Genomic DNA, 26,345 nt, shown 5'->3' on the forward strand with positions numbered 1-26,345 from the left:
CTTTTTAATGGTTCCATTTATTAAGCACACCTCTTTCCAGTCTCCTTCCCATGAAATATGCAGAGGGAAACAACTGTGTAAAGGAACAGAAGGCAAAGCTCAAGGACATACATAGTAAATGTTACAGATATGAAGATTTCTATCATTTCAGGAGGTGCTATCTGAAATGTTGGTACCATGTGTAGGTGAACATACTGCCTCATCTGTCTTTATTGCTCTTCTTAAGTGCACAGTTGTTGATCAATAAAGCTGATTTTGACTAATTTAAAGCATCATCCTTATCTTCTGGTCAGTTCTAAGGCAGTACACCTTGGCATAAGTGTCTTGCTCTTGAATATTCACTGGTGGAAATGAAGGGTTTTATACCTCCAATTCAATGGTTATGATTTGATTGATTGTTCTTCAACATCTGTCTTTTCTACAAAGATGTTTCTCGCCTTGACTGTTTATAGAGCAAACTGCCTGAGTAAGGCTAACATATCCTTGGGGTGAAATCTAAATACAGGGCTGGATGGAAAATACTAGGAAAGCCTGTCATCAAGATGGAGCCCAAATATGAATAGTTGACTTGTGCTTTTCTCTGCACATTGTTGGTATAGGGAACAGACATATGCATTTATATATTTATTCCAAGGATATCCACTATCATGTAATTGGACAATGTCTTGAAAAATAGTGATGATATGTTGGACAATGGAAGGTATCCCAAATGAATTGCAACTAACAACAGTGAGACCCAACAGAATGAAGAAACGTGGCTGAATCCTGAGAATGGTTTGCTATAAGGAAATGCTGTTACAAAGTAAATATGCAGAGTAAGCCCCTTTGTAATTAGTTTGAAGAATCCTGTTCCAGAGACATTTCTGCATGGGCAAGAACAAAACCAATGAACTAGCTGATTATGACTAGGACCTCTTTGCTATGGAAAAAAGGCCTAACTGTAAATCTTGGAAGGCAATAAGAGCATTTATATTTAAACGTGTTTCACACTTTTACTGAAAAGTCATTTAAATGCTTTACCTTTGCAATAGGTACTTTAGACAAAGTACAGCTGAGATGTAAACACTTTAGACAAAATACTGCTGAGATGTAAAGATGACTTAAGAGATGTGTTGCAACTATTTGACTGCAGCACCAAAGTTTTTTGGTGTCCTGCTGGAAGAGCAGGCCGTGAAAGTGAGGTCCTTGGGAAAGGCTTTCAAGAAACTTTCTGCTGCCAACTTAACAACCTTAAATCTGTGCAACATGAGTATCAGGAAGAGCAGGTTTTGATTCTTAGATAGGAAAGGGAGAGAATATCCTTGTAACATACACAGGAAGTAGAAAAGAAGACAACAAAAGAGAACTGCAGTATTAGGTTTTACTGCAGGAAAAGCACTTATAGCTAGTCTCCCTATAACATCTCTCCCAAAATCTGTGCAGATCAACTGTACTGGCAAGTGTTTATAGTAAAGCAAGGATGTATACATTTACTACAATTCAGTCATAATGACCAGAGGTTGCAGTGCATGCATATACACATAGTATATATTATAAATGAAACATCCATTTTCATTTCAACACTAATTCCCAATAAGCTGGTATTCATCAATATACGTTTGCTAGCAGATCAATACCTAATCTGTTTGCCAATTTAATTGTATTAGGAGAGTGCACCAGACCAATAATTTTCTAGTCAGTCTCTTGTGTTAACTGAAAAAAAAAGGTAAGAAAGTATTTTGACAACTGCAAATGAATGAAATATTTCAATGCAGCAAAAACGCTTTGCATTCTGACCTAAGAAAACAGAGAGTCAAAGGTGTTATTTATATTAGAACATTAGATATTTTAGGAGCAGAAGATGCATCATGTAATATTAATGTAGCTATTTTATTTAAATTTGCATCTACCCAGCATAAAGGAGTGGAGATAATTCAGTGGAGGACCACATGAAAAACATGTTACAGCAGCACAACTGGGAATTTGTGTCATATAAATGAAAGGAAGTCTCTAGTAGAAAAGATGCTGCAGCAGCTCTTGGCTGTCACTGTGTAAGTAGACGGATGAGTGTTTTTGTGACTCACAAAGCTGGAAGATTTATACTGTATTAATGGGGCTGTTTTCATCTGATTGCATGGATCAAATCCAGCATTTGGCCAGGCTGACTAGAGCTGGAAATCTGCCAATTATACTCTATTATGCAGAAGCAAAGTGGAAAAGGCTGTTTTCCAGGTTCTCCGTGCAAATGACATTTTTAAAGGATGGTCTGTAAAATTCTATGAGCGCCTGGGAGGATACATGGGAATGGGTTGCCAAAAGTAGCTGGCCTCGTGCTCACTCTGAATAACATTTGCCATTGCCATTGCTGGAAGCAAGCTACCTAGGTGGAGGTGGCTGGTCTGAGCTGGTGGGACATTTCTTGCATTCTCTCCATGGTTCACTGGAAAAGTCAGTCTCATTCAAAGTTACTGTTGCTTTAGATTATTTTTCCTCTTTTGGAGGAATCCAAGGTACTTTGGGTCATCTTTTTCAGAAATTGCTGTTATGGCATGATATTTAAAGCTGATTTCAAAATAGTCTTGCATGTTTAACAGGAAAACAACCTGCTCTCTGAAGTTTGGGATTGCAATGATCTTTTTTCAGCATGGATCTTCTGTACATATGAAATTTTGCCCATTATGCATTCTGTTTCACAGAATTACTATATTTATTACCAGAGGAAAACAGATTTTTATTACAGCCAAAGGCTGCTTTGATTAAATATAAAATTATTAGCTATGCTAAGCCCATCCCAAAGCTCCCAATATTTTCAGCTGGATGGTTTTTCTAGAACTTTTAATTAAAATTGTTCTAAAAAGCCACAAGTTAGCTGCTTGTGTACTTAGACTGAAGTTAGCTCTTCAGTTTTTCTGGTTGCTGTATGCCATCTAATTAATCTGTAGTGATTAAATGTACATAAAATCATCTGAAATACAAGGTAATTTGTGCAGATACGGAACAGTGAAGAGCTTTTATTAGTCCTTGAAATAATTGTTTTATCTTTGGAAAGTAATTTCAGAAAGCTGCAGATGATAATTGTTTTGATGAAGCAAATGTGGAAAACAGCATAGCAACCACACATGTTAAAAAAAGCACCAGCGGAAACTTACAGAGATGGAGGTGTTTGCTTTTCAGTGTGCAGCTTCTCTTTGTTTCTAGAGGTGCAGGCTCCTTGTTGGCTGTCCTCAAAAGTTTGGGAATCTCTCTGTGCTGTCTGGCAGTTTGGACCCCACTCCTGTTTCGTTGAACTGACTTTCATGTGGCTAGGAGGTGGCTTGGGGCTATGTTTTCTTTCATGATTTATGAATAAAGTTAGGGCTGAGTTTTCCAATGGGACTGAGAAAGCAAAGAGCTCCTACACAAATCCACAGGGTTTGTTTTCCTGTCTGACATCAGTATTGAAATCACTGAGAACATTTCCTGCTGAAATGTTCTCAGCAAAAATCTTTGAGAGATTAGTTTGTAGATGGTGTAACATTCCTTGGAGGGGACAGAGTGTCTTTTGACAGAGTGTCACATGCCTGTGATTTTTGGCTTTTCCATGCATTTGCTTCCATGCATGGAGGTCACAGACCCTTTATGTCACAGTAGTGATAAGTTAAACAAATGAAGACTGGGTTTGGGTCAGGGGTGCATTGTCACTAGCTGGAGCACCTGTCATTCCAGAGACAGGAATGGCATCCCCACAGGTCGTGGTGGTGAACCAGGAGGGAATTAGAGCACACATGTCCAAGTGCACTTTTCTCAGAGAGGTGTCTCATCTCATGTCCCTCACCAGCCATTTGTCCTTTTCCTCTGGGTGCAGCAGAGCTACCTAGAGCACATTATCTTATGGCCCTGTGGCTAGAGCAAAGTCCCACAAAGGCTTGAGCCCTCCAGGGTCTGGAGGGCCTTGGAGTCAGGTCGTCTGTTTCCTGCTGGCCATTCCAGCTGTGAGGATGTCATTGTGTCAGACCGTGAGCCTCATGTGGGTGTGTTCACTTTTCAGAAGATATGTGAGCCACAGTTAACAGTCTTTTGCTTTGTTGTTTGTGGGGTTTTTTTAATTCTCATTTGTCGTTTTTTGTCTTTTTTTCTGTGTGATTTCCTATGAATGAGATGGGACAAAGTTGCAAGTGATTTTTTTAGTATTAAAAATATCTATTACCAAAAAGGTCAGAGAGGCACTACAGGGGAGGTAGGCAAAGTCAGCATGGAAGGAAATTTTATTTTGTAACTGAAGCTGGAGAAAAATAGTGTAAAGATAATCTCCAATGTCCTCTGACTGAAGCTGAGTTTACGATTCTGGGATATAAGCTTCTTTTCTGTCTTATTCCTTCTTTTTCCTTCTCCTCCTGAGAACAGCAAAATTCTTCTCTATGGCTTCAAGAAGTTGCTGCAGGGTTAGGAATATAAGATCCAACTTAAAGAAGAGCTGTACATCATAATAAAATGATACATACTGTCTCCAGAAGTAGTGCCTCAGCTCTCATTAGGCTTCATATCTTTTTGTTCTTTTTACCAATTGTTAGTTCTTTTCACAAAAATGAAGAGCACCTTGGTTTGGACTAATATTAATATTCAGAAGGCTCATCCCAAATATGCCACAGGAGAAGCAGCAAGTTGCTTTTCAAGTTCCTAGCTGGATGCTGGATCATCCCTGTCATATCTGCACAGTTAGTTTGTTATAGCACAGTCTGTGTCCTAACCTCATGATTTTAATGTATATGAGCCTCTAGCTTTTAATGGTACATTAGCTTAATTTGTACCTGACAAAAACAATGTTCCAGTTTTGCACATTTTGGTCTATTAATATCATTCTACTTCAGGCAACAATACTCTGGTCTCCTATCAAATATGCCTCTAACTTTTTTTCACAAAACTGGGTTTTTTTTTAATTAAGATTAATTTTGCATTCACAAGCCTTTCCAGGGGGCTAATCACTGTATACAACTACATATATTCTAGCTTTTTCTATTTATCCTGAGGACTTCTCCACTTTATTATTTTGACACAGAAGGGAATTTCTGAATGTGTTAAACATCCTGTGAATGGTGGTTTACAAGCCTCTCTCATGCCATGTGACAAAGAACAGACTGCAGGTGCAAACAGGCATATGCTACATGTCACAAGTTAAAAGCAAACCAGTATAGCAGTGTCCTAACCCAGCTGTACAGAGAGACCCCAGTTTTGTGGTTAACTGTACCTGTATCCACTGTGTTACTGAAGCTGAGAGTCAGAAACCTGAGGTCAGATCTGGTTTTGGTGCCAGCCTGCTGCCGAAGGAATGTGCCAGAGGCAGAGCTGGATGGAGCCATGTAAATTGCTCACATTGGGAGTTGTTCTTTGCAGTCATCATATTTTCCAGGAGCCGTACCTGCAAGCCATTTACATCTGTATCTGCCAACTAATGTGCAGACCTTAAATGGAGTCCTTCCGCTGTCAAATAGATTGGAAATGCAGATATGCTGGCACAAGAACTGTCCTATTTCTCGTAACACTGTGCTATCATTCCCCTCATGGTAACTCATCCAATACCAGTCTTAAACGTTGGTGACTTTTGGAGATACATGAATGAAGGTCACATATCAGTCATGACTTTTGCCTGGTTTTGCTTTGTGCTATCGCTGCAGCTTTTATCAAACTTCAACATCTGTCCTTATTACAATTTTTGCTTTGTGAATGTGCTCTTTTTTGAGGTTCAGAAGTGCTTTGCAAACATTAACTCAGCCACAGCATTTCTGAGGTGTGGTGCAACAAGCACGCATCATGTTTGGGGAAGGTTGTCTGCAAATATGGAAAAAGAATTTTTCCATATATAAAATAAAATTAAATAAAATAGATTAAAAATGTATTTTATATATTATATAGTTAATTTATGTTTTATATAATATAATTTATATTTTAATTAATATAATTTATATTTTAATTATATATTATATCTTTTCCATATACAAAATAAAAATTATTAAAAATATTTTTTTTTTTTAAATCAACAGTCTATTATTGAAATCAGAGTAGAAGTTGACTATCTTCAGCATAACAGCAGGCAGGGAAAAAATTAAAATACAGTGAAGTATTAAAATACAGTTAAGTAAGGTTAAGTTGCTGTGCAAAGATGACAGGGCTATGCCAGTTATAAAGGCAGAACTCAGACATTTCCAGTTCTGCCCCATCCAATCCACAGCTCTGCTTCCACCTTTTTTTTAACTTAACTTTTAAATGAAAAAGCATTTATTGTCTGAGTGCAAGACCTGGCACACTATGTATCTCCACCATAGCTGTTCCAAGCTTCAGTATAAATACCTTACACCTTTACAGTCTCTTTCAAACCCAGCTCATTATGATCTTTTGTGTAAGTCTTTCTAAATTCACAGGTAATTGACAAGACAGGCTCTAAGGGGCTTAGAGCTAACTATGTTGGTGAAGCTGCTTTAGGAAGTTCTAGTGCAGAGAAGCCTAATATATTATGGGAGAAAAATAAGTGATTGCCCATGCACAGCAACAGCTATAATAAATGAAATACCTCACTTTTTTTATTTTATTTTTTCACAAAATACCCAAAGGCAATAATCCACTTTCTGGATTAACAGCCTGTAAAATATTGCTCTAAAAAATAAAGCCATCTTTGAGCTAACTTACACCAATGCAGAAGGCATCAAGAGGCAGCAGAGTCTCCGCTGTGTTGTACTTGTGTAACTTGAAACCATGCTGAGTGAAAGCTTTTTTTCTGCTTTTGTCAGACATGGGAAGAATAATTTCTGTCCAAGACTATAAATCAGACTTCATCCTGGGAAATAGGTTTACAACACCCTTGAATATTACTATCTATTAATAGAGATGTTCTCCTTGGATTAACAAATGCCATAATAATAAATCTTTATAATTTTTCAGCATTTTGAAATGTTCTCTTCCTGTCTTTCACTGATTTTATTTTAATACCTAATTTTTTTCCTTTTAGAGACCTTCAAAACCTAAGTTATGTCATTTGGTAAATTGAAAGAATATTCACACAAATGTCAGGTGTTTAGTACTAAAGATCCATTCCTGTCCTCCTCTTCAGCCTGAAGATCTGGCTGGCTCTACTGTACATTGCCTGTGCCTTGTGTCCAGGAAAGTAGTCATTTTATCACAGTCTGACCGTTTTGAAGATTTTCTACCTTTTAGGGAGTTAAAATATGTGTCAAGCAGAAGGGTTAAAACCTCTCAGAAAGATTTGCACAGATACATGTTTTGAGTGGATGGGAGAAGCACCTGAAGAGTGGAGGGGTAGGAGAGGGGATTTGAGAGGAGCATGGGTAACGTGGAGGGAGACGGCAGTTGTCTGTAGGGTAAATAACCCTAACATTTTAATAATTTACAAAGCAGGATCTCTCAGAGATTCAATTTTCAGGATAACCTCCAGAAGTAGTTATACTGGCAAAACTATGAGGCAAGGGACTCTCAAGTGTTGAGAGAAGCAGTAGCCAGGATGAATAGGGAGGTTTGTTAATCTAGTTTAGCATGGAGGAGTTTGTGGAATAAAATTAAATTGTGTACCTATGCTTAGGATCATTATGGGATTTCCCAGCCTTCAGGTTCAGAATACACAGTGTGAAGGTGTTAAAGTACAATTCAAAGAAAAGGATGATTACACTTAGGGAAAGCAAAGGGTAAGTGCAGCATAATGAATCAGAGACTAAGCAGGGGTGGATGGTTGCAAAGCCAGGCTAACCTGATACTCTTTTTGATTAGCAAATGCCTTGTCTTCACAAAGAGTATGTGGTAGGTCCTCTTTATCTGGACTTCAGATAAACAAAAATATCTGATCTGGTACTCTAAAGGAAAATACTAGCTAAGTTGGAACAGAAGCATCTTAGAGAAGTGGTCTTAAGGAGGACTTGGAGTTGACTCTGGAGGTATATCTATCTGTGTGTAGTGCTAAAAGGGAAAGTGAAAGGCTGGGGAGAGGTTACTGCTAGAGCTCCAGAAGAGTTTGTCTTTGCAGTGATCTTATTTAATACTTTTATTAGTGACATTTGCAGAAATATTAGGAGACTTCGCCTGCCAATTCTTAATGACATGCTTAATGTCTTTTAAAATACCAATGGCTTCAGCAGGACTGGGAGGTTTACCTGGGAACCCCAGGGGGAAAAAGGAGGGGAAGAGGGGAGAAGGCTAAATGGTGAGGCAAGAAGGTGGAGAAAAAAGAGACATACCATAATGAGTCATGTCTTATGAAAGTACAGTAATCAGAGTGCAATAATGAGAAGAAAGCAGAGGCAGACACTAGATCTGTTACTTTTCCCATTTGCTCCACTACTGGGAGATTCCACACACAGCTGTTGTACCCATTTGACGGGGATGGAGTAAGCATTTCAGAATAGCAGCCTCCACCTAACCCCATACTTAACTCCTTAAACCCAGCCCTATTTGATAGGTGGTTAGATTATATTTTATTACTTTAAATTAAAACTTCAGAAAGCAGTATGTAATATCTTGCACTCCAAAATATCCAGTAACCTGATGGGAAGACTGCCTTGCAGAGTAAAAGGTGTGATTTCATACATGAGTTGTGCTCAGTTCAGCTTTTCCAATTTTTAGGCAAATAACTTATTTGTTAGGCTACTGTGTCAATATGCAGCTGCTACCGCTCCAAATCCATACTGTCCTCATTTTTTAAGGGAGAGGGAAAGTCTTGTGTTCCATTAGTTGACTTAACTTCAAGAAGTCTGGCTGACTGTCCTGGGCCTGGAATAGAAGCATAGACCTAATGGGGAGACGTGCCTGCTTAACTGCAAGGCTTTGATGACAGCTCTAAAAGTGCCTTTTGGGTTTGCTTCCAGCCTGTTGTGCACAGTGGCTCTTTGCTTGGCCCATGGACCACATGCATCTCCTGCTGGCAGGCCTTGCAGGACCCTGTGCCTCCTCCTACCCACATAATTCAGGGTGAAATGAGGATACTGATACCTTGTGGTACCCATGCACCTTGGCTGCTGATCATGCATGAGGATGTCAGATGGGATGGCACTGCCCTCTCTGAGATGACAGTATCACAATCTGCTCCAGGTAATCCCTCTCTCGCTCAGTAGAGCTGTGTGACGTACAGGATGTGATGGCTGGCCTGCAGCTTGTTTCCACTGACTGCGACGGGCAGTTGGGAGAAGCCGGAGATTAAGATTGCATGGCTGGGTACCTGACCTCGCAGGATAATGGATTTTTCTAAGGCTAGGGTTTAGAGGAGTAGGACAGGAAAGAAGTGCAGGTTCTGAATATCTGTGAGCACTGGCTACCTTAATGGTGTTTTAGTGAGATTTATGCACTGACAACTGAGAGTGTGATGATATTTCCATTTGGCATTAACGAAGGCACTCAAAGCCAGTATGAAAATTCTTTCCCACAAAAATTTCTGAGAATTTCCATTCAGAGCAGATTTGTCTCAAATGTATGTAAATATTGAATTTTCACAGAAGTTTCACAAATTAGAAACCTGCAGTCCCTTTTCTCAGATGTTTTCTTTGTTGTCTAACAATATCAATAATTAACTGCAAAGTAGCCACAGTGAGAAACAGAAACATGAATATTAACTTGGCAGGTTTGTTTTTAAACTGTCTGCCTGAAAAACAACCTTACCATTCCAGTGTTTCATATCTCTTATACGAATAGTAATAAAAGAATTTTCTTTATCCTGGCAGACCTGAAACACAGTGAGCAAAACAGTTTATGCTTGGAACAAAGAAAAGCAATACAAGGGTTGGAGACCTGCAGTCAGGTGGTTCACTCTCAGATGTGGAGGCTGGCCAAATTTCCCTGGTGGCCTGGCCTTTCTGCCATGGTTCCACATCAGCAACCGAGCCCAACAAGTGTCAGGATAAATTCAAATAGCAGAATTGATTGCTGGGAATGATTTATGCCTGTCTGCCTCTCCTTGGGTGGGGAAGATTTGTTTAAATTTTGACCTGCCATTTTGAGCTGGCTTCAGACATTTCTCAGTTTATTGGAAGTCTCTGCTTTTCAGATGCAGTTCTTTTCACCAATAATTTTATGCTGTGACATTTACTTTACTAGCTTGTAAAGCCACCATACCATGACAGTTTAAAGGAACATGGCTTTCTTAAAGTATATGTCTATCAGCAGTAACAAGAAAGCTACTCTCAAACCCTACATGATGTGGGTTTTGAAATAGGAGCCCACTTGACTTTAAATTCAAGGGGAAAAACACACTTTCCTTCAACAGAACCATTCTAAAACATAACCTTTTCAACAAGCAAGCCAAGAAGAAGCATTTGAATCCAGGTACATCTGAGCTAGATCTGTTTTAGAACACACAGGACTTAGTTGAAATTTGCACTTCACTACAATTTATTGATCCAGTTGCAAGCTTATGCTGCTGCTCCCTGCCTGCCTTCTACTTAAAAACAAACAAAAACTTTGCAAGCTGTGATATTGCAACATCATATTTTGGTTTCTGTGAAAATAGACTAGAATAGAATAAAATATTTACAGTTGGAAGGGAACTGCTATGATCATCTAGTCCAACTGCCTGACCACTTCAGGGCTGACCAAAAATTTAAGCATGTTGTTAAGGGCATTGCTCAAATGCCTCCTATATGGTGACAGGAGCGGGGCATGGGCCACCTCTTTAGAAAGCCTGTTCCAGTGTCTGACCACCGTGTCAGTAAAGAAACCTCCCCTGGTGCAGCTGTGCATGATTGCCCTGTGTCCTCTGACTGCACACATGGGAGATCAACACTGCCCTCTCTGCTTCCCCTTCTCAGGAAGCTGTAGAGAGCAATGAGGTTGGCCCTCATCCTCCTTTTCTCCAAACTAGACAAACACAGAGTACTAAACTGCTTCTCACAGGACATTTCTCCCGGCACTTTCACCAGCTTTGCTGCCATTCTGCAACACATGCAAGTACCTTCACATCATTTTCAAATGCCAGGGCCCTGAACTGCACACAGGTACCCCAAGTGAGGCTGCACCAGCTCTGAATACAGCAGGATAATCACCTTCCTTGAGAGGCTGGCAATGCTGTGTTTGATGCACCCCAGGATGGGGTTTGCCCTCTTGGCACAGTGCTGACTCACAGTGAGCCTGCTGTCAGCCAACATGCTCAAATCCCCTTCTGCTGGACTGCTTGTCAGCCACTCCTCTATAGTCTATCCTTGTGCACGGTGTAGATATTTTATATTTTACCACAGTTTCTTGCCTCCTGCTGATGAAAGTTGCCGAAGTTAGTGTAAATAAGCACTTCAGTGCAGGAGTCATGGTAAGATGACAAATAAGACATCTTAAAATCTGTGAGGTTTAGTTAAGAAGTTCAGCTGAGAAGCATTTCAGTGTTGTTGATTTTGGTGAAATGTCTTCATTTGTTCAGGAACTTTGTTTTTACAAACACTGTGCTATTTTTATAACTTATGAAAAGCTTTTCTAGATAGTCTACTCTTAGTCATTTCATTATAAGTACATATAGAATTTACATCTCCCTTTATAAAATAATCCTGTGTATATAATCTGTATATTGCCATCAGGAATTCATGTGTACCTAACACTTCTTTTCTGATATATAATGTAAAAAATAAGGGGCCTTATTTCTTCTTTCACTGGTATCAATCTTTTTATGTTATGAAATGTCATATAAATTGAAAAAGAAAGCCTCATTTTTCAAAGGACTTTCTTTCTGAGACAAAACAAAGACAACATTGCCCTTGTCTTGATATCCCCCAGTGTGCCATGGTTAAAGTATTTTCATTGTCTAGGCCATAAAGTTTATTTTAAAGCACGTCTATTTTAATTCATGTCCCCTTATAATTCATTGTCTAAATTCTCAGCACAGATGTATAATCATTATTTTTATTACAGCAATATCTAGCAGGCCCTACTTACTTTGGGGCTCCATGATGCTTGATATTATGCAACCAAAAAGACAGTCCTTGCCTAGGCATTTTTTTTCCAAATACATAAGTATAATAGGTATAAAGTATGGATTGCAATATTCTTTTCAGTGTTTTAATTAAGTTGTTCATGCTACTTTTAAGATAATCAAAAGCCTGTCTGATAATTTATTCTCATATTAGAGTAAAATTCAGTTTTTCTGAGCAGAAAGAATTACTCTGTTCCTGATAACTAAAGGTCTTTTCTGTTCTGTATGCTAAACTGCACCATCTGATGTTGGTGCATGGCAGTTGAAAGCTGCAAGAACTGCCCACATGTATCCAAAGGCCAGATTTTTTCCTGAAGAGTTAACACAAGAGATTCTTCAAAATCTGTTTGTATTTCAGTGATACTTGTGGTATTGCAAGGCAATGGTGCAACATATTCTGTGACCAGTCAACAGCACAGCCTTGGCTACCAGCAGTATGTAAGCTCACTGATGCATTTTTCACACTGATGTATTTGAGCCTTAACAGCCTTGACATGCCTTGGAGAGCTGGAACAGCAGCTCTGATAGCCTTGCAATACACCTGGAATTGCCTGGGAAAAGGAAACTGATGAGCATTGCATGAACTTCCTCAGAAATTGCCCTTTGCTGATTTTTTGAGAGTCCATTTGAGAAATGAGTCAGCTGCTTCATTCTCTCCTAAAGCCTGTATGAAGGGACTTCCTGTGTAGACTTCATTCAGAGAGAGATTCCCTTTGCAGGTGTTAAATGCTAAAGCCATACAGGAGTGGTTGCTGCTGCTTCTAACACTGCAGAGACCAAATCCAAGAAAATAAAGGGAGTCAAAGCAGCAAGTGAAAGATATGGGAAGGAAGCCAAAGAGGCAACTGGAATAAAACACGGGAAGGAAGTGGTGAAGGAAGGCAGAGGTAGGGAGAGAGGAAGGAAGAATAGAGTTGGAAACACAGGGGCAGAAATAGCAGCTGTAATGGATTTTTAGCCAGAAAGGAGATGCAGCTCTTAGTACAGAAGATGTGTGCACAGTCACTGTGCTGTATAAATAAGAGAATCAAGCAGGTACTAATATTCACATCCTTTACCATTTTTTCTGCTAAGAAGAAATGCGGCAAATAAACTTTAGAAAGAAGCGACTTAAAATATTTCTGTGTCAGCGCAGCAAGCATCACTCAGTAGAAAACTGAAGTAATCCTACATGAATAAGTAGTCTTTAAAAGAGGATCAAAGTGGGAGAGAGAGAAACAAAAGGGATGAAACAGTCACAATTATGTTTCATCAGATTTCTTTTCTATGCCTCTACATGTAGTTTCTTTTGTGTTCATTGTGTGTAACTACAAGTTTACAGCTGCTCTCTTGATGTTCAATAAAAGTTGTTGCTAAGCTTTCCTAAAAGCTACAGGGAAGTTTCTGGTACAAAAGCATCTGATGAACTTTTGAATGGCAGGTAAGGCCCCATTACTTGCATTGTTTTATCAAATGAGTGGTTCCTCTGAATTCATTTTCTTCTTCTTTGAAAAAGAGATCAAGGAAGTTGCCGTGTTCCAGAGGCAGGTGAAGTTAATGTATCTATTATATTGTCAGTCCATATGACTGAGAAAATCTAAATACATGTGAGCTTGTCAAAAGTCTTTTTTAAATATTTAGTCCTGTAAAACACTGGAATTAATTTTTGAAAGTACTATTATGCCAAAAAAAAATTGCCAATATGCTTATTCTGGAGTAAAGCCATGAAAATCAACAGAGAACAAAAGTGTCAAACTAGTTTCAAGGCAGCATGAGAGAAGAATGGAAAAGTAATGAAAGAGACCCTCCAAGTTTTTCTTCCAAAGATGAGGGCCCTTTTCTATTCCTTCAAGATGAAATTAAAACAGTTGCACAGTAAGAAATACATATTAAAGCAGAGCCAGTCTGTTGTACATTCATTAAAAAAACAAGTGCAGGTGTATTTAGAGATCACTCTAACCTTAGCACTTCGTGTGTGTGGCACCCCAGCAGGACACTGGGTTGTGCTAGATGTGTGGCAGAACCCAGGAACTCACCGGGGCATCAGCCAGAGTCGAGACCTGGCTCAGTGTGCTGATGTTGGATTTAATGTCTCTGCAGCTCTGCAGTGTGAAATGCTGGCACACAGAGCACCCTCCTGGCCAGGGCCAAATTCAGCTTACCAGACAGGCTGGAGGCAATGTGCTGTCGGCTGCTCTTCTCTGCGGCGTCATAGGAACCAGCCCAGTGTACTGGTGCTTGCTGGTGGACATGCTGGCAGAAAGAAGCTCCCTTGCTGGGGTGAGGAGCACTGTGGCACAGGTGATGCAGGCTCCTGGTGCCAGGAGTGCTGTCAGAAGCAGGATGGTGAGACCCAGCCAGCTGCCTGCACTTCCACAGCCATCTGTCCTGCTCCTGCACAGCTGGAGCGGCCAGGAGTTAGTACTCCATGCTGGGAGAGATACAGGTCTTGCTGTGCTACCTTAAATTGAATTTTAAAATAAAAAAATAAAGTCTGCCTTGTGCTTAACTGCATGCCTTAAATGGGGAATTTTAATAATGATCCAACAGCAGCAGTTTGGAGTATCTTACTGAGGAAAAGGTCACCGTGCCCATAAGTTATCCCAGCATTTGATCAGTGAACTCTTTTCCAAAGACTTTAAGTCTCATTATTCACTGCTTATAAAGTCACTTGAGATATAATAAGTCTTTTTATAGTAATGAAAGAACTCCCACAATTAGCCAGAAGGCAGCCATCTATCTTTTTAAACTACTCAGTTCAGAGAAGACCAGGAATGTCTGTATCTGGATGAATTGTTATGACAGTGATAAGTGTAACATTCATGTGGTGATGCCAGCCGTGACCGAGTTCATGGAAGAGTGGAGTTTTTTTAGAAGTGAAAGAGAAACTTTTCTGTTAGTGAAACATAGAGTATGACTCCCTGAAAAGGAAAAAAGTGACTACACGTTATTTAGAGTCCTAAAATCTGCCATTCAGCCTCTTCCATTATTCTTTGGGAACTGCAGATGATTAAAGAACGTAATTAATTTGATCTCCTAAAACTTTAATGGCAATTACCTTCTGAAGAGCCTCTTCTCTGAGAAAAGTACATACCCTGTAAGAGAAATTGGAGAGTGAGCTTGTGGTAGAGCAGACACCATGAAGTTCACAGGAGACTACAGCATTCAGTGCAAAGGCTTAGAGATAAAAGGTGGTCGTTCTGAGCATACACCGGACTTTGCTGGTATTTTTCCCCACCATCAAAGGATTACTGTACATGGTAGATCTCATGAGAGATTTATTTAATGTCCTATCCCCAAAGAGAAAAAGTTTGCAATGATTAATGTAATAAATGATGTTCTAATTATATCAAGAAGTAACACAACGTATTTTATGCATGCCACAGCTAGTTTAGTCTTTATTGCCCTCAGGCAGAATCTTAATATCATCAGAAAAACTGTTTGTCAATATTAAAAGCAATTTGCATAGTAAATACACCCCAGCCTTGCAACATTACCATCTGGGTTAGCTGAGCATTCGTGTTGGTACCAGGAGGTGCTGGTGAAGGCAGGCCTCCTGTGTGTTCAGCTCTCCAGCTGTCACCCTGGGAGGATGACAAGTACCAGCATTCCCAGCCTGTGGGGAGGGGACTGGTTCAGTGAGAGGGCAGTGGGAGGTCTTTGTAGAGAAGAGTTCAGGAAAGGAAAGATGGAAGGTTCTGGAATCAGCATGAGAGTCCTAGGGAGTAAAGAAGGGCCTGCACCGAAAGACAAGGGCAGAGTGAGAAGAGCTGACAGCTTAAGAGAGAGAACAGAGGTGGCAAAGCAAGGGAAGGAGGAATGAGGCTGGGAATACAAGCTGGAAGAGGATGCAAGAAAGATGTTGATTGCAAATAGTCACAGGTCTACAGGACAGACTGAGGGAGCTAGAAAAAGACAACTATGTCTACCAGCAGTTGTCTCCAGGCAGCTCGCTCTGAAACTAACGCAGTAATTCTTGCATTTAATTTGGTGATTTCATTTCACTCACAAGACAAATGCAGATAACACAAACCAAGAGAATTGCAGATAATAGTATATTATCTCTTTCAAAACTTAGGTGAGTATTTTCTGAGCTGTTGCTGTACTTTCTGAGCTGAACTTTCTGAGCTGTTTTGATGTTGGACATCAGAACTAAAAAACTTGAAAAGGTCTTTGTGAGATGTGCATTGCTCTAAAACACAGTAATGAGCTGGAGGAAATATTCTCCAGTTACACCGACTGCCAAGTTATGAAGTGCAGAAATGAAGCTTGCATTTTGGTTACAAATCAAAGCTGCTAACTCAGTAATTTAAAACTTGTTGGAGCAGTGATAGTTATCCTGGAGATGTGAATTGTAGCAACCAAGTGTTTTTTTAAGAGATGTCCCAAGGTGAGGGTCCAGATCTATGAAGAGTCTTTAGGTATGGAAATGTCCCGTACAGTGTTGATTGAAATGCTCACAGGCATTTGTAGTGAATGATCACTGTACCTCACACAGCCAGCTGGAAGCAGGCTGTAGGCATGCATCTAAAACACAATCCATTTTCTTTACTCAATACCATAAATGCAATTAGGTAGTCAATACATTTGGGATTTAAAACCCTAAACCTCCTCCTGAAGGTGGGAGGGATCTTCAGTGATTGCTTTGCTTAAAGCAGACTTAAGTGTTTTTCCAAAACATGGAACATGATTCTGCACACAGAATTTCGGGAGATGCTTCTACCAGTGGTTTTGTTTTATTTAGAGATGACTGGGTAGAGAAGGAAAAATCATGGAGAAGAAAGATATTGAGTTTCTATTTGTTGGAGAACCAAAGCTGTACAAGTACATTCATATTAGTTGTCTTGCTCACTAGTTTGCTGTAGTAACTGCAGATGTGATGAGAACTATTTGTCCATTCCCTGTACATCTACCTGGGACATTTTTTCCATTCCAGTTTAAAAACCTTTTGAATTCGCTAGGATAGCTTGTTAGGCAATACTTCCAGGCAGTGTCCAGGTCTTTGCCAGGGTCTTTTGGGAATGTGTCATGTCCTTCATAGAGAGAAGCTGTAATTTTCAGACCTGCCACAGATACAGTTTTCTCAGTGAACGACTCCAACAAAATGAAGCATCATCTTGAGTTCACTTGAAAGGAGGGTGCTTTTCTTCTGACAACTGCTGTTTAAATGATCAAAATTGCCAAGAAGTCACTGGGTTGCCTCCCTCTGAGAGGAAATTTTGTAGAGTGGAAATAGGTATATTTTTATACTTTTCCAGTTTTTGTAGCATTTATTTTGTCTTGCTTAGATAAAGTCTTGCCCACAGGCTTTTCAGCCACAGTAGATTTCTGCTAATAGGGAAATAGAAGTGGTGTCCTGGTTATACACGGAGATACACAGAAGGCTGCCGTACTGGGCGTTGCCTCGGCCTACCCAGTATTGTTGAACCAACTACACAAACCAGGTATCAAACACCACAAACGTCAACTCTACAGGTAATAAAGATGTAATTCTTGTTGTGAGCCTCTGGTTTAGCTTGAGGGAAGCACCCAGAGCCTGCATGTTCAGCAGCTTGTATAGCTTTTAGGAGGGATGACAAGATTTCACAGTCAGGCCAGCAAAGGATCAAATTGGAGCAAGAGTCACTTAACTCATCTGGCCAGGGAAGAGGAAGTGTCATTAACCAGCATAATAAAAGCTGTCCCTTTACTGAATTTGTGTGAACCCTGACTGAGATAGTAGTGTTGGATAATGGCTGAATTTGCTAGCTTTCAGATTAACTTGCTGAGGAAATGCAGCTTAGTACTAAACTGTAACCTAAAATGTCTGTGTGTCAAATGCCCCTTCTGTAGATGAACTATTGCATTCGTGTTAGCAAAAGACTCACAGTGTCCTCTCCGGCATGTGTGTCAATGGGAGCTCACATGTGCCTCAAAGCTGTTGGCCCTCAGCAGTGGAAGTTTTCTAAAGTCTCTATATGCCAAAAGCTGTAAGTCTGGTAGGAAGGTAGTATGTTTTTGTTCTTTTTTCTCTGTTGTGTGAAGTTAGGAAGGGCTCAAATTCCTGTCTTAAAAGAAGGACTGGTCAAACGTAAGGACAGTGTTTGATCTTTGTGCCAGTCTGCTGTCCAAGGATGCACCCAGAGAATGGTAGCCTGGGTGTGTTTAGGGTGAGAGATTGAAGGTGAAGAGACTGCTGTGATGAGAGCAGATTTAGCACCTGTCAGGTCAGGGGCATCTTCTGCATGGGTGTTGAAATCTCCTAGGACAGTGAGCCTTGTGTGAACTCCATCATCATGTCAGACAGCATCTCTGTCATTTCACTAGGAAAGCTGTGTGTCTAGACATCTCTGCTCTTGCAGAACACTTCAGTTATTCTTCCCATTGCCTTTACTGAATAAATTAAGCGTCTCAAAGGATTTTACTTCAGCAGAGCTGATCTTAAATTTAAACTTGCAAATGCCAGATATTTGCTGAGGGTAGGAGGTTATCTCTTGAGCTGCTAATGCAACACCTTTTGTGATGATTGCATTCACATGACTATACATACTTTTCCCCTTTTTTTCTTTTTTTTTGCACTATTTTCCTTTTTTCCTTTTTCTCTTAATATGGGAAAAGTAAAGACTATATCAACATTTCTGGCTCTTTTGTTTCAAAAATTATGGCCAGCATTAAATGATCAAGAACAGAAAAGTGTTAGAAGACAGACAAGGCAGTTTAAATTTTCAGTCACAGGCACTTAAATCCTGGAAGCAGTCTTCATCAAAGGTCCGATTTTTCTTCACCTTTTTTTTTAGAACTCAGAACATGAGGATAACCTAACAACCATTTGTCTACATTTTTTATAGTCACCGTTTTGTTATTTAGTCCTGTCCTTACTTCTCTGCTGTCCAGCTCTGTGTGAGTGGGAATAAGCCTGTGTGCACTGGTGCTGCCATCAGAAGTGGCAGTTGGCCAATGTCAGTTGATGTCTGCATGAAAGACAAAGCCCATTTCCTTGTTTATCTTCTGATGCTGACGAAGTTTTGCATGTGTCTGGGTTTAGAGCAAGAATCCAAAGAGGATGGCAGGGATCCAGGCAGTGGCCACTAGTCACTCTGGGGGAGATGTTGACAAGTGGCCCAGACTTTGCACTGTGTCCAATAGGACAGACTAGGGAGAGAGCGTTCATTAAACAAAAGCTTAATCAAAGAGGGCAGGAGGATGGTTTACATAAGAAAAGATATATTCTTTACTTAGCATTCACAACTTGCTTGTGGATTAATTAGCCCATCTGCTACAACAAATGTATTCCCTTGTCTTTGTGTTGACTGTTAGAAGTGACTGATTTCTCTATCCGCTTAAAATAGTACCCTGGATTCCACTGAAAGTAACCTTACCAGGAAAGGAATTTATTTAATCATCCACTAAGAACCTGTAAATGGGTTGCTATAAATAAATGCTCAGCTGTCTTCGACTCCCGGGGTAACTATATGTGAGTGTTAAGTTGGGGGATAATGCATGAGGAAGAAAATCCTTAAAGAACCTGCACGGAGTTTCCAACCCCATCTGTAGTACTGGCTCTAAGTTTTTTTAAAAAATCTCTCTTCTCAGCCCCAAGTGGGCAGGCAGCTGCCAGCATAGAGTAATTCAGCTATAGATTTTCTTCTGAGAAAGGAGGCATTTGTAAATTAGGTGACCTTTATGCAGATAGACAAACTGTGTTGATGAACTTCAAGTGACAATTTAAACAAGTATTGGGTTCAATGTGCTTGTATTTCATAAGAAACCAAATAAAGGAGAGAATGTGTTTAAAGTCATCAAATTAAATAAGCATTTAAATGAAAATAGAGGTCAGCCATAGGTTCCCAGGATAAATGAAAATGTGGATCTTTTGTGATTTTTCACATTCATGTGATTTTAAAATATTATTATCCTTTAGAAATAAAATTTGCATGTAAATGGCATTATTGTGAATTTATGTCTATTTCTTCAGAATAAGTTATAAGTATTCACTGATGTGAATAGACAGAGCTTCTGGTTTTCAAAAAAAATGGGTTTTGTATGCTACCCAAACATCTTTTAGATTTGCTGATGTGGATCTGTAATAAAATGGTTATCATGTGCCAAAATCCATGTGGTTCAGCTGGGATACAGAAGGATTGTGTGTTTTATACTTGAACAGAGGAAAAAATTGATACATTGCTATGAGGTATTTATTCCCAAGCATTTACTTTTAGGAGAAACACCATATAGTTATCTGAAGCTTAAGAAGTATTGAAAGGGACTGGGGAGTCATGAAAGTAATTTTTCTGTTTGTAGAGCCTTAGAAATGAGAGTGCCTCAGACAGCCTTTAGGACACTCTTGTTACAAAAATCACAGAAACTGAGAAATTGTGTCCTTGATAGGATCTGAGTTTGAAACAAGAATGAAGCAGAGACTGGAATTGAAGAGTGGCTAGAAGACCCGGGCTTGAAGCTTTATCTCTAATTGCCTCCATTAGATGGGGCTGAATCTGAGCACCCTGGCAGTGTGACTTGTGTTATCAGAGAGGGTTTGCAGAAGCTTTCTTCTTGGGGAAATTTCTTTGGTTTTCTTATAATTTGTTCTTTGACTGCTCTGGCTCTTCGTCTTAGATACCACTGATATTTTTTCCATGTAAATTAGATTATAATTAGGTTATATTTTTATGGATGATAATTTAAATGATAGAATTATAACATTAAATCTTAATATTTTTGGCTTCAGTTATCAGACAGACCATAGATATGCATTGAACTTAGACAACCAAGCTAGCTGCCTTTTGAATTACCTGGTCACAGTCTAGGCTGCAGTAGTGTGGTACTTTTGGGTGTCCCAGGCATTCAGCACAAGGAGTTTAAGCTTTTATATGTATAGAAATGTGTTCAAAATTTGTAGGCTTCTCATCACTGCATCCAGCATCAGGGCTAGCTAGAAAGATCAGCTGACGTTTGCATTGGTGGCTACATTACAGTGTGGTTATTTTGCATGTCCTCGTGAGTGACGTGGGCATGAAAGTGCTGATTCTTTGGAAGTTCAGTCAGAGGAAAAAGATGATGCTACTTTGTATTTGAGCACATACTCTGGAAATGTATTGAGTTGATATATACATTAAATTAATGGTCAGCAGTATCCTAGCCATGCACATAAATATGACAGGACTATGGCTGCACAAGTAGCTTCAAAATATTACTGAAGGCTACGGAGTTACTGAGGCTCTTTTGCGTTTGCTGACATTGTTTTTGTTTGCCTTTTTCCTTTTTGACTAGAAATTTCCAAGAATTTCTTGAACAAAGGAGTGATGTGGCAAAGAAATTTTCATTTCAACCAGTGTTTGCAAACACTGGGGAAAAGTCAGTTATGAGGTCTGTCCCATTTCTGGGAAGGGTTTAGACTTAGTTCATTAAGGCTTATGAAGTTTTATGTCTCATTGTCTATACAACAAAGAAAATTTGAGCATGACCTTGCAGCAGAATCCTATTTCTGATTTGCCACCAATGTAGAAGTTTTCCCAGGAATATAAATTTTAATCAGGTTTGGTACCTTCAGATAGTCATATTTCTTACTAGAAAACCCTATCTTTCTACCCCAGCACAGGATCATCTCATTTTAACAGTAGCTCACAACAGTTAGGTCCTGTGTAGCAGTCAGCAGTGCTCTGGAGAAGGTGGAATAGTATTTTCTGTGTAAGGATGAACAGCCCTGTGTTCAAGGGCTTAGATACTGACTGCCATTGACCAATTAGCCTTCACATTTTGTAGCGGGCTGATGCTTGCAAATCTTGCCCCAAACACCTGAATTAGTATAAATTTAGCATAATCCAACCTTGAGGTTACATTTTTTAATACCCTAAGGCCTCATCTAGACCAGGAAAAATTTGCTGCTTTGCCTGTAGCAGAGAGAAATCTTGGCACAGTCTTTTAGTTTTGCCAAGCTATGCTGCATTTGCAACGTAATTTTCTCTGGTTGATTATTTTTCTGTTCATAGCAAATTATTTATTGAGTTCTCTTTCCTTGAAAGAGCAGCAGCTGACTGTGCTAGTCAAATCTTCCTATCTTCAGTCTTAATGGTTGTATAATAGCCATAGTAGATAAGTGACAAAACATCGAAAATTGTCGTTGTTTCTTTTTAGACATCAGAGACGTGTCTATTGACATCTGCATTAATAACAATGCTAGCCAGAAATCCTTTAAAGCAATTGCATGCCACAGAAAATGCTGAAATTCAAAATTAAAGGCACCTCTCCTATTTTAGTTGTATTTTACAAAGTTAATAAAACCAGATAAGAGAAATAATTTTAAATTACTTTCTAAATATTGTAGTTCCTTTGCTGTGTTTGGATTTCATTGGGTGGGACAGTTATGGAAGAGTTCAAACCATTTCTAATTCCTGGCAAAGATTAAAGAACTTATTTCTGCTCCCAGCTATATATTCCCTCTTGCATGATACCAAAATAAGATCATCAATGTCATCAGATGGCTTGATGTAGTGCACAAATATAATTCATCCCCCTGTATCTTACACCCATGCTTTTATGCTGCCTTTTCTCTAACCTTTGCCATATTCTTCTCTTTTCTCTAGGTCAATGGGAAGGACCTCTCCAAGGCCACTCATGAAGAAGCAGTGGAAGCTTTCCGCAATGCCAAGGAGCCCATTGTAGTTCAGGTTTTACGACGAGCCCCAGCTACCAAAGCTCACAGCAGCTCTCAGGATGTTCGGCTTATGGATGCCAGCACTCAGACTGACATCACTTTTGAGCACATTATGGCTCTGGCCAAACTAAGGCCTTCCACACCACCAGTTCCTGATATCTGCCCTTTTCTACTTTCAGACAGGTGTGGTTTATCTTTTTCTGCTGTTTACCTGTGGGATTGAGGCATTGCAGTGATGGTCTTCTAGCCTTCTCCTGAAAAAGTCTCAGGAACACTTTAAATAAATAATAAATATTGTTGATAACCACTATCCCGTTCAGGCTTCAATGGCAGCTTTCCTAAACTCTGCTTGTAAATTAGGGCTACAGGAAGGAATCTCAGGCATGTTTACTTTGTGTTCACATGTCTGTTCATTCAAAGCTAAGTCCTAGTCAAGAAGAAAAACACTTCTGTATTCCAAAGTACAAAAAAGGCTTCTTCAGACCTAGAAAGAGCTTGTCTTGTTTTCTGTTCTTCCAAATTTCTCACCAAAAAATCAAGGAAACAAGTGATTTAATATAAGGGTTCCCTTATCAAAAGCAAAACAATTGCAAAAATATAGAGATTAAAAAGTACCATTTCATTTTTCATACGACAAAGTATATGAATTAAATTATCCCTCTTTGGAACCGAATTGGATGCAAACCCCAGCAGGTGGTGCTTATACATAAGTAGGGTGTAGGGTTCTTCCTCTTTTGACTCCACCTCAAAAATAACATCATGCAGTGGGTGACCTCAGGTGACCCTACAGACCCTCTGCAGCTTGCTAAACTGTGATAGCCCTAGAGCTTTTCCACTGAGTTGCTGGCATGGTGTGCATCTCTGCAGAATTGATGCTAATGCGGAACATGCCACTTTTGACTTTTATGTAGGTCCATTTTTAGAAGTTCTAGGTTAGATGGATTGGGCTTACCACTGACTGCAGCACTACAAGGAATAGGATACCTGTATTTCTGAGTTTTTACTGGGTATTTCTAAACTGCAGGATAATGTGATTGAAGTTCCCTCAGCATGGGGAAGAGTTTTCAATGTCCACTAAGATAGATCTGCATTGGGTGCTGCATGGTTGGGATCCAGCCTTGCATCTAGAGCTGTGGCAAAGACCTCATTCTTTGTGTTCCAAGCCCATTTAACAGTACAGTTTACTGACATTTGTAACTGTGCAGTTGCTCAAGTGCACTTCACCACCCTGTTACCACTTTAACAGAGGATAATGCAAGTTATTTTATGCAAATTCTTGCACAGTTTGTGAGCCTGATATGGCCTGTAGATTTTGGATGTTCAAGACTATGACCAGATAATTAGTGAATTGCCCTCAGCCATGGCACAGCACCTGAATCTGGAGTTATGTACCTTTATGAGTACGGAATCAAAAAGTGTTACAATGAAGTTTGGCCGAAACCAGACCCTTTTAAGAAATCACCCTGTGTAAATCTGACAAAAGATGAACCCAGCAGAATGAACTCAGCCAGAACATGAGGTTTTGCAAAGAAAACAGCCCATGCTGCTTCTTGATACAGTTTCTTTCAAGCTGTCAGGCCATTCAGAGTAGCATTCCTTAGATGAAAACTACAAAGTGGGGCTGGGTTGGCAGGGGGCGCGGGGGGTTTGAGGGGGGGGGGTAAGGTGGGCTTATCGCCTTTTAATTTAAGAAAACCCTATTGTCTCATCTACTGTTGTTGTACTGCTTTGTTCCACATAGCTGCCATTCTCTTCACCCAGTGGAGCATGAATTTTATGAAGGTAATGAGTATCTTTCCAGCCTGCCTGCTGACGCAGATAGAGCAGAGGACTTTGAGTATGAGGTAAGATCATCGGCACACTTCAGCCTCTCTTTCTGTTATTACAGATATGGCATTTACACAGCTGATAGCAGTCTCCTCTGAGAAAAAGAATAGTGGGGAATACTTCTTAAAAATCATCACAAAAGCCTGTTTTGTGTTATACCTGTGCGATGTCACAGGATTTACTAGGGTTAGGCTAAAGATGTGAAATATGAAAGCAGAATTCTGCAGTGGGTGACTACATACAAGTCTAGGAAGCTTGCTAAACGTGTTCTGTCTTTGTACACTGGAGACTGCAACTCAGATGCTTCTCTTTAGTAGATTTAACAATTTAAAGCAGGCCTTTTCACAATTAAAAGTGGTTACTGGAAGCTTAATTGCTTTCCCCCTCCTGCCTCTAATTTTAAGAATCAATTGCCCTTGTATTTCAAGCCTTAGAAATCAGTCTTCTAGATATTTGGGTATGTGCTTAAGTGTTTGTAAGATCACGCTTCAAACTGGAAAATTAATATAGTTTTTATTACTTGCTCTCTGATATTTGTAAGTATTGCAATTATAAGAAATTGTGCTCTGTACCACAAATCTCCCTTTGCTGCTAATGTATTTCACTCTCTGGTGACAAGGGTGGATGTGTTTCTGAGTCACTGGAAAATCATTATGTGAAGCTTCCCAAAATGATAACGCGTGATTAGTGATGTTGATAGTCATTAGATTTTCATTTCAATATCTTAATAGTCTACTTGTCAGTCAGTCATTAGCTTTTCATGTTTTCCACTGTCATCTAGTAACAAAATATTTATAGGGACAGGCATAAGAAGCAGATGGTTCTTTTTATTATTAAACAGTGCTGAGTCTTTTCATAAGTTCAAGTAACTGTATTTTAAAAAAGAATTATTATAAATAATTAAAAATCTTTAATACAAGATTAAAAACATCCTTTCCTCCTGTTTGCTCTACCTTAAGAAACCTTTTCAAAGGTTTCATATAAGTGGATGACATTTGGAAATTAAATGAAAGGGGAAAGCTTTGGCAAATATGCAGTGAGTTCACTTTTATTGTATCTTTAGCGTCTAGGACGCTCAGCTGCAAGTACAGCCCATTGTTCCTCTAGCAGCCTGGGGAATCTGAAGTCCTTCCCCCAGGAAGCAGAAAAATCAAATAACATCTACTTAGTGAATCTCATCAGAACAAGCAAACTTCTATTTGAACTCCTCAAAAAATCATTGCTAGGGATAAGTGAAATGATTATTTCTTCCCAGTTGGGTTTTGGTGTGGTATCTCACAGCATAAGAGTCCTAGACCTTAAGTTCTATTTTGACTCCCCCTGTGTAATATAATATTAAATTTCTCTGTCCAGTGTGTTTGTTCATGATACTTGTTTCTGGAATGTAATAGAAACTACTTTGTCTGGTAATATTTAAATTAATTAGTAACGTAAGCATCTAGAAAGAATTTTTTTTAAATGGTAAAACAGAAATAATTTTTACCATTTTATAAGAATATCAGTGATAATTTTTAAAGGGTCTACCTGGTGGAATCAAGTCCTCTTTGTGGCCATTATTAATCCCTAATAAAGGCCTGCATAACTATTGTGACAACAGCAAATGTTTGGGCAGGTTCTCAGTTGCCTGTAATCTCTGCTAATCACAACATCATAGTCATTAATTTTCTGTCTGCTGTGATTCAGTTGCCCAAGGCATATTCACCAAGTGACTGAAATAAAGTGTTTCATGTGAAAGTTAAATAGGAAAGAAACTGTCTAGACTCCTTTGAGAAGAATGGTTTCCACTAAATATGAAAGTTTTGTAGGAGGAACAAGAACATCTCATAGCCTTTAATTAGCAGAGATCTAAACATGGAAGACATTCCCAAAGTTTAAACCCATATGGTAATATTATGGTTTAGGTTACTCATTGGTTGTATTATCTGCTATTTCAGGTCTTTGTAAGACATTATTAAGCTCCCTTGACACAACTAGGGATCTGGAAAAACTGAGAGCATTGTCCTC

At 39.4% G+C, this 26,345-nt stretch overlaps 1 protein-coding gene across 1 annotated transcript in view; it reads left to right on the forward strand.

Moving 5' to 3' along the window:
* The window catches only part of PDZRN4 (PDZ domain containing ring finger 4), a 234,322-nt gene that overhangs the window by 168,331 nt on the left and 39,646 nt on the right, over positions 1–26,345 (forward strand). The window contains exons 4-5 of the mRNA XM_069003889.1: positions 22,444–22,697; positions 24,256–24,358. Coding sequence (XP_068859990.1) covers positions 22,444–22,697; positions 24,256–24,358 — 357 coding nt within the window. The remainder of the gene's footprint in view (positions 1–22,443; positions 22,698–24,255; positions 24,359–26,345) is intronic.

This window comes from Aphelocoma coerulescens, chromosome 1A, assembly GCF_041296385.1.
Source record: "Aphelocoma coerulescens isolate FSJ_1873_10779 chromosome 1A, UR_Acoe_1.0, whole genome shotgun sequence".
NCBI lineage: Eukaryota > Metazoa > Chordata > Aves > Passeriformes > Corvidae > Aphelocoma > Aphelocoma coerulescens.